We start from the raw sequence: 9517 nt of genomic DNA, 5'->3' as shown, positions 1-9517 counted from the left end.
CTCATCCATTCGGGCCCCGTCATCAGGCTCCTTCCCCCCGGGCCTATAAGCAGCAGAAAGGTCCCTAAAATAATAATCGTGAGGGGGGCTATTCTCCCGGGTCTGAATGAAATAATGGTATATGTCTACCCAAGACTCGTCCCTCCTACCCAAATTCTGCTCGGGGTTTAGAAGGAAAGTGGGCAACTCCTCAATTACAGGCTGACGACGGGGAGGCATGTTATCTGGATCCGGAGAAGAGTCACTAGAAGAGGTTTCGGGAAACCCTAAAAAAGCAGGACGGGAATATCTACGTTCAAGGTTAGCTAATTTTTTCACTCTCACTCTCCTAACCATATAATCCTGGAGTCTATGTTATTTCGGGAACAGAAAAGGGGGGAGAAACAAAAACAATTCAGAAACACATAACTTCAAGAACAAAACCACCATAATATGTTATCCAGCCTATACATACGTATATACTTACAACTAAAACAACCACGAACAACAAACAAAAACCCAGTTTTCTAAGATTCAAACCCCCTTCTCATACACACAAAAGCGCGCAAAACAAACCCAGTTTTATGCAACATTAAACCAAACATAATCAAACCAAAACTCTAAGCACGAACAACAGTTCTAATATCAAATATCAAAACCGACAATGGAACGAACAGATACATATAAAAATGAAATCGCATGCATTCGAAACAAGAAGTCCCACTACTCTACCCATCAAATAGAAGACAAATATGATACGTCAAAACAAGAAGAAAAGTTCGAACACTTACAAGAAAGCAGGAGAAATAAAACGGCTTCAACGAGCAAGAGCCTTCAAAACGCCTTGAAGAAAAAACTAGAGAGTATTTTCAGTTTTTGTGTTTGCGTAAAGAATGAAGAGAAGTGACGGAGTGGATATTTATAGGAGGAAGTGGGGTAAAAACCTACTCAACTGCTGCACAATCGTGTCCGCCGGATTAGGACACGTGGCAAGATCCTGGGCGTCCAAAAAATAACCGCAGCATTTAATGATTACTTGGCTGTAATTATTTAATAGGCGCGTCATTTGAAGAGAAAAAGAGGGGGGAAACGCAACGTTTAATATACATGTATATATATACATTCCTGCAAGAAACTCCACCGCCGCTTGACACCACGGAAAAGCGATAAAATACTGTACTTCAGTCACGTCTGTACTCAATCAGTCAAATCAAAGGGCCTACCCAAACACAATCCCGGAGACTTGTACCCAACAACACCCCGGGGTTAGAGGCCACAAATCGAAAGAAAAAGGAGGAAATTTTCCCAAGTTGCAAAAATCAAAGGGCCTACCCAAACACAACCCCGGTGACTTGTACCCAACAATACCCCGAGGTTAGGGGCTACAAATTAAAAGAAAAAGGAGGAAATTTTCCCAAGTTGCAAAAATTAAAGGGTCTACCCAAATACAACCCCGGGGACTCGTACCCAACAACACCCCGGGTCAGGGGCCACAAATCAAAGGAAAAATGAATAAATTTTTCCAAGTTGCAAAAATCAAAGGGCCTACCCAAACACAACCCCGAGGACTTGTACCCAACAACACCCCGGGGTTAGGGGCCACAAATCAAAAGAAAAAGGAGGAAATTTTTCCAAGTTGCAAAAATCAAAGGGCCTACCCAAACACAACCCTGGGAACTCGTACCTAACAATACCCCGGGGTCAGGGGCCACAAATCAAAGGAAAAATGCAGAAATTTTTTCCAAGTTGCGAAAATCAAAGGGCCTACCCAAACACAACCTTCAGAACTCATACCCAACAACACCCCGGGGTCAGAGGCCACAAACCAAAGAAAAAATGAAGAAATTTTTCCAAGTTACGAAAATCAAATAGCACAACTCCGGAACACAATATTACTCCCCTATCCAGGTAAACCCGCATAAGGGAGTGGGAGGCAAATAATAGGGCCCTAAATAATCAGGCCCAACATAGAGGACACCTCAGGCCCAATTTGGGGTGGTCCCCGGGACACGTGGCACTGACCAAAATGTCTCACTGTCTCATATTATCGGAAATCGAACAATAGCATCCCAGCCGTCCACATGTCTGAATCCCAAGACACCCAGCTGCAAAGAACAATCGGGCCCCACTAGCAATCTAAGTCATCTTCAATCACTTATCAACCAAGAATCATCAATGGCTAGGATGAAGAGGTACAAACTCCTAAAACCCTAAATTTTGGAGCCTATAAAAGGCCCCAAAAAAAGGGGTTTTGGGGGGTTGGAAAATATTGTCTGCTATACACACATATACACACATCACCATAAATATATTTTTGAATACTTCCTTCATCCCTCTTCTTCTTCAAAAAACCTCATTTTTACTTTCACGCAGGAGTTATCGCGGGGCCACAACCCCCTCCGGTTCTGTTTTGCAGCACCAGGTTACAACAACTTAACCACACACATTCCGTCACGTGAACTAGGCTCAAACTCAAGTAAGAGAGGAGAAGACCGGGAAAGAAACAGGGCTATCAGTATTTACCTCACTCCGAGCCAAGCTTCCCAAACAGTTGATAAACCATGATAAACTGGTGGTAGGCGACCACCAAAATCATCAAAAGAGTAATCCACATAGTTCACTAGAAAAATGTTTCGTTCAGCCTCATCAACTGACTCTTTTGCACCCTGAAAACATAGTTCACTTTAAAAAGACAATGTAATTAGATGCTGAAAAAAAGTGACCCGAGTTAAGAATACAGATGCACACGAAATTGGAACCAAGTAACTAACACAGGAGACCAAATGACTGACAATTTACTTATTATTTATTTACTGTAAACTCTACTGTTCAACACCAAGCTTTAGCTCAAGTAACTGAGCCAAACAACCATGCCTCTTTTTAGTGCTTAGACATTGAGTGCGATATTTTCAGATTTAATTATATGATCTATTTATTGTTATTCTTCTATTATACATATTTTCATGTTATTATAAAGCCTAACAAAACATAAGTACGAGAGATCAATCCAATATTAGTACGGCCCCCGAGAATTAAGATTTTGCGACCAAGTAAATCTTTATTCTCGTGTGATCAACACTCTAATCTGTAACAATCTAAAAAGCACAAACTATGACAAAATACAAATAAAACCAGTATTAAGAAAATCACACATAACACAAGTACTTCAAAATATTTCCTTAAAGTATTACTAAGAAGAAGATGCTTTTTCGTAGGGATCTGCATACCACAATACAAAATGAAAAACAAGTATTGAAAAGGCTTGATGAACTCGATATTCACATTTACAATTACTAATTGAGTATCAGCCATAGCTCAAGTATGAGCAACTAAAATAATTGCCTTTAAGTTCAGCAACTCCACTTTATCATGCAAGTTGGATAAACCATGAGAACAGAAGATATGAAAAGAGCTTTGCCAGTTAACCCATGGGGGTACGTACAGCCTGCCTCAATAGAGAAGATTGTTTATCATTCACCAAAATTGTACTCTTATCCCTGCATAAGTAGCAACCTCTGGTTACATGAGATTATACCATCAACCTGAAGGGTTTGAGACCAAAAACACTACGCAGACAGATAATTTTTGAGACCAAAAACACTACGCAGACAGATAATTTTGGAGACAAATACCAGAGCAACTACAAAAAAAGTTACTAGGACAATAACAAGCCATATAACCAACCTGCCTTCTCCTTCGGCTTTGTATGATATACCACGATCGGGCAATTGCATAGCACGGAAGTAAAAAACCAGCAAGCTGAAGAAGGGAAATCTGGATCTGAAATTCACATAAAAATTCACATACTTGGTTGAGACATTTTTTAACAATATTGAAGAGATGCTTGAAATTTCATGATGCAATGGATGCAAAAGTCCAGAAGTTTAATAACTAATAAGTATAAGATTAGTACTAGATGAGAAAACATATATCAAATTGTGTGGTTTCTTAGCAGCAAAGGGACAGGGAAGCACATATATGGCCTGTTTGGCACATACAATATAAGTTACTTATTCACTTATAAGCCCGTAAGTACTTATCGACGAGTGTTTGTCATCCCAACTTATAAGTCAAATTTACAACTTATAAGCTGATAAGTTAAATGTTAGCAACAACATACTTTTTCTAGACTTATTTTGATTTTTGCATTTTTTTATTAACTTTAGTTTTAATATTTATGTTTTTACATCTCTTTTTAATTTAAAATTTATGAATTAAGATAATTATATTTAAAAAAAAAATTGGGTGATTTAACTAAAAAAAATTCTGCCTTATTAGTAAAATTATCCAAACAATTTTTTAATTTAGAAGTATTTATCTACTTACACTTATAAAATCACTTATTCATTTTAAGTCAAGTTACTTATTTTAAGATTTCCCAAACGGGTACATAATATGTTTTATTAGATATGGCCCATGTATTGGAATTGAACAGCTTATAAGCATTTGAGGGGTTCCAGACCAGATAGGAACAACAATAATGCACCACTCAGATATATATACAATTCCCCACCCACCCCTTTCACCTAGACCATTGCCATAATGTGTAAATTAGTGTTACTAGATGTGTGTGTGGTTGACATGGACTATTCATGAGCATTAGGGTGTCAAGGGACTTATTAAGATATAAAATCGACTTACATTGAAGAATGTTGACGATTCCTGCATTATCCCAGAGTCTCTTGTTAGCATCAAAGCTTGGCGTAAAAGCAAAATGAGCATCAACTGCAAACATTAGCAAACAAAATGTCAATGTAAGAATCCGATCAACGGTTTTAGTTTTTAATTCCTTTTCCCCTCAGTTTACTTGGACATTAAAGTATAGTTGACACTTACAATGATGACCACAGAGCGGAAACATGCCATACTTCCAGAAGTTGCAACAGCATACTCTTCATATTCAGCTTGCAGAAACTGATGCTCAGCAGCCGCAAAAGCCAGGAAGTGAGGATCCCGAAGATCAATGTGTGCTCCCCATGCTTGCCTGAAGGAAACAGCATGAGAAATATATTATGAAACAGGGCACAAAACATTTAACCCCCTCTAACTTACAACATACAGAATACAACATGCCTTATTAGAAGAAATAAAAGCAGTCAGTAGAACTGCCAAATGCAAATTCACCTGGATTTGAAAATATTTATGATACAACAAAGACGGGGATTTGTAAACTTGTAAACAATCAGCTGCATGGAACTGGCTACAATGATCAGATTTTATTTCAAATACATTGAACTGCGTGGATAGAAATATTTTGCAATCTCAATCAAAACAAGATGTTAAGTCGGTTTTCATCGGATTTGTGGAGCTACTGTGCAACTATATACTCTACATTTTATTCAGTTAACATATAATCAAAGAAGACAAACTTTTGTTTGTACAAGTAAAACAATATATTTTAAATTCTAGGAGCATCAGCACCAAAAAGCGCTGAAGTATCATCAGAAAAAAAATTCCCGGTTCTTTGAAAGGAATGAAAAGACCCAAGACAGTAAAATGATCGACCTCAAACTGTACCAAGTTTTTGACACTAGACAAGAAATTTAACCAAATTACTGGTATGTTAGGATAAATGTATTTCGTTTTTGCAAAGGAAGTTTGGTCCCAAGTTTGAGAATTTGAAATGATGACTCAATTTATGTCACTTGGAATGTACTAATGTTTTCAAACACAATTTCAAGAAATTTCAAACCTCGGCCGCAGACTATGTAAACATAAATGACAGAACATACTTAGTTTGCAACTCACGCAATTGCACATAACATTAGTTTTATAGTATTCCAGTTACTAGACATGCACATAATAAAATTAAAAATTACTGATTTTTCAAAAGACAGTACATAAGCACATCCTGCATTAGATTCGGTTATGCAAGTTAGCTAATATTAGGTTATGTATGAAAGGGAAAAACCAATATGGTTAGTTAGCTAATATACCAATTAAGTAAAAAAACAAAGTTATTGACATCCCAAAAGGGACTACAATAGCACACACTACATTGTATCCAGCTGAGCAAGTTAGCAACGAGAAAATTATATTTAAGTGGTAAAGCATCTAATTACTTACCTGATATCAATTGTCATGACATCAGAATTGTTTTTTGCTGGAGGAAGATCATAATTTGGTGAAAAAACCTAATCAAAAGGGACAATATATTAGGCTTTAGGTAACAAACAATTGATTCAACCGTGAACCGTCTCATAAAAAACCAAAAAGTAGGCAGCCTCATACCTGATTGCAAATTTCGCAAGTGATGTCACCTTTTTTGTTGCACCACCGCTGGATGCACTTCCTATGTGCAAACTGCATTTAGGAACCATACATGTAAGAAACCAAGCACATAGCCAAAGATAAAAATATTATGCTATTTTAATAACATATTCTTAGAAGTACATATAGAGATAACAAACTCTCAATGGTTAAGCATGACAGAAACATATCTATCATAATTGTAGAATCAAAAGCGCAAACTATGACAGGAAAATACTCAATATAACACACAAAGCATGAAATTTCCTCACTGCAATGCCAAGTCCAAGGGAGCTTGTAACCAGCAAAAAAATCAGACTAATGTACTATCAGTATAGCACTGTCACAAGTTATAGTTCAGATATCACAAAATGTAATTAATAAATTGATGAAAGCCCTTTTACAAAACATGAGTTCTGTGGACATCTAAATACAACTATATATATTACAACTTCACAAGAAAACACAGATTAAAGTAATATGAAATTTGTGTAGACATATAAAAGAAAGCCCAAATAGTCTTTTAAAGAAATGTAACCTAAATGGAAGAATAGCAAGCAGATATGTTTCCAGATTCTGGTCAAAGAAGAATACATGCTAGAGAAGAGGCAAATATATATATAACAAAAACAAAAACAAAAACAAAACATACAGAAAAGAATAGTCCTGCATAACATAAAGTAGATAAACTGGCAAATGCAATAAACCATAAATACAACAAAACATACAATCTGACATCACTACAAGTACATATCCTAATAAAAAAACAATTTTTACGAAAATCACAGTTTTCAAGAAACCCAAGAAAGAAAATGAAACGTATACTTCCGCACTCCCGTTCAATTTATATTACTTTTAGCATGCTTTTCACTACTCATTTAAAAGTATAACTCCATAATATTTTTTTTAATTTTTTTTTTAATAAAAGTTTCAGCGTAAACTTTTATTCAAATTTTTTTTGAAAAAAATATCATAAAAAAAGCTGTAAACAGTGCACGTATACAATCTACAGGACGGATGTAATAAACAACACAAAAAATTTACAAAATATATATTAATTTCTTAAAAAAAAAGGGAAAAGAAAGGAGGATTAACCTTTAGAGTTCCATTACAAGCACAAGGAGCTTCCATTTGATGTTGCTCATCTTCTTCTTGACAAATCCTGCACTCTCTTACTACCTTTGAACAACAACCCAGTTGTCCATTTTTATTATTATCAACACCAACCACTTGAACTACATGATTAGCTTCATCACTCAACAGCCTCTCTCCTCTTTCATTAACTGCTTCGAAACATGCGGTTGCTATTATCCTATCTACACACACCATGAACTCATCCACCATCTTTATATTTATGTATTTCTCTCACGTATCTCTCTCGTCTCTCTCTGAGCTCAGAACAGAGTATATTGAAAAAGAATGGGAAAGGTTGGGTTTTTGTTTATAGAAGTTACAGAGGAGAGAGGTAGTGTTGTGTTTGTGTTGACTGGTGGAGGCTTTTGTATTTTTAAATGGACTATTTTACCCCCAACAAATGGTCTTATTTTGACACTAACGCCATATACAACTGTGCGATCCGAAAATCTAAATTTGAATCCAAATATTGATTCAAATTTCTCCAAATTTCTGATCAAATCCAACAGTATGATCGATATATGATACAAATTAATTTTTACATATAATAATATATAAATATAATATTAAGTAATTTTATCTTAAATTTATCGTTTAATCATTACTAACAATTTACATAATATTTCATAAATTAATTAAATCAAAAAAGAAAAATTAATACACATAAAAATATTAAAATTGTGCATTTAATTCTCGAAAAACACATTCATTGCAATAATTAACTTAAAAAATATTATTAATACACATTAATTTTCCGAATTATTATATTCTTCCCACAAATGCTCAACTAATACATCTTTAAGTGCAATATGTGCCTTTTTATTTTTTATTTTTCTAAAGCGGTCCAAGAATTCTTGAAATCGAATATTTTCATCGATTAGAATAGTCTCAACTTCTGCATCCGGCACTTCTGACTTTTCAATATACTTCTATTTAAATTTTAATAAAATTATGTTTACTCACTTTTTTAAAGTTTAGTTTAAACATAAATTTTCTTAACTATTAATTATATTCTGTTATTAATTATAAAATTAAAAAATTTAAAATCTCATAAACTATAAATAACAAAACCATTATTGGATCACTATGTTCACTGATCCAAATTTGGATCATCATTTGAGGAGATTTTCGGATAATGTACCCCAAATTTCAATATTTGAATCACGGTTGGATTTCCTCTAAAAGGATTTAAGACTTGTGGAATGGTGTTACGCCCAAAAATTGGTATAAACAATATTCATATTGAGATTGATAAGAATAATCAAAATTGAGGAAGAAATGCCTAAAATCAAGGGACTGATAAGGTTATCTACTTTCTGGAAGGAAAGTAGGCGCGCCCTGAGTACAGAAAAGGCGCGCCTCATACTGTGATGGTTGATAGAGGATTGTTGTCAGGTAAGCCCCATCTACAAGGGGGCACGTCCTCTTGGATTAATACATGGCGCTCCCAGGGGCTTGGTTACAAGATGGAAAATTGTAAAGAATGCCCACTAATGACAAATCTTAGGGCGCGCCCAAAGTCAGTCAGATACTTTGGAAGGGACTTTAACATGATTGCTTGGGCAGACTCTTTGGAAGATCCTAGGAGGACGGAGATGATTATTACTAACCTATTTGATCCAGGTACTCTATCGAAGGACTCCTTCCTGTAGCATATATACAGGAAAGGCGGTGTCCGTGGTCAAAGACCTCCAGGGGTATGCCTGATGATTGAAGACCTCCTCTTGTAGTCAATGGCTGTCCTCATTGGGGATGTGGGGTAAATTCTAGGTATGTGATTTGGGAGCTCTGTCTCTGTAGTCAACGGGTGTCCTCGTTAGGAAACTTCGGAGTATCCTGCAATTTGCACCCAAAAGCTTGGGATCACTTATCCTGTAATCTGGTAGGGGCTCCTTATCGAGGGGCAAAGATGCGTCCAACATTTGGGGTGAACCACAGTTATACCTGCGTCCGCGGACTAGAGAAATAGCTGATAGCGGAGGGTTATTCTTGGCTAGGGAGATACCTTATTCGTGAAGTCTCGAAGCCACGGACGAGCCTTGGGCTTTTGTGGTTGGGCCTCATCGGCGGACATTCCTAAAGTTAGTAGAAGACGGTTTCCAGTAAGTTTCCTATTGGGCCTCAGGACAAGAGATCTAAGCCCATTAGGTTTCTT

At 36.2% G+C, this 9517-nt stretch overlaps 1 protein-coding gene across 1 annotated transcript; it reads right to left on the bottom strand.

Moving 5' to 3' along the window:
- Window positions 1–3132: 3132 nt before the first annotated feature.
- Window positions 3133–7710, bottom strand: LOC141676546 (uncharacterized). Its single transcript, XM_074482216.1, has 7 exons — window positions 7324–7710; window positions 6211–6282; window positions 6046–6113; window positions 4816–4963; window positions 4621–4704; window positions 3664–3759; window positions 3133–3476 (listed from the first exon to the last, which is right to left on the bottom strand). Exons 1-7 carry the CDS (start codon window positions 7570–7572, stop codon window positions 3471–3473), a joined length of 723 nt encoding a protein of 240 aa, XP_074338317.1. The 5' UTR covers window positions 7573–7710; the 3' UTR covers window positions 3133–3470.
- Between the last annotated feature and the right edge of the window lie 1807 nt (window positions 7711–9517).

Source organism: Apium graveolens, chromosome 8 (assembly GCF_009905375.1).
Source record: "Apium graveolens cultivar Ventura chromosome 8, ASM990537v1, whole genome shotgun sequence".
In the NCBI taxonomy this organism is placed as follows: Eukaryota; Viridiplantae; Streptophyta; class Magnoliopsida; order Apiales; family Apiaceae; genus Apium; species Apium graveolens.
Note: the sequence above shows the minus strand (reverse complement) of the source record. Positions and strands in the feature narration are given on the sequence as shown.

Bases quoted from the DNA above. Each gene is read 5' to 3' on its own strand.
- LOC141676546 (XM_074482216.1), bottom strand. From the start codon at position 7,572: ATGGTGGATGAGTTCATGGTGTGTGTAGATAGGATAATAGCAACCGCA. The intron at 6,283-7,323 runs GTTAATCCTCCT...TCCTAAATGCAG, and splicing joins CTTGTAATGGAACTCTAAAG to TTTGCACATAGGAAGTGCAT. The intron at 4,705-4,815 runs GTAAGTGTCAAC...TAATGTTTGCAG, and splicing joins TCCGCTCTGTGGTCATCATT to TTGATGCTCATTTTGCTTTT.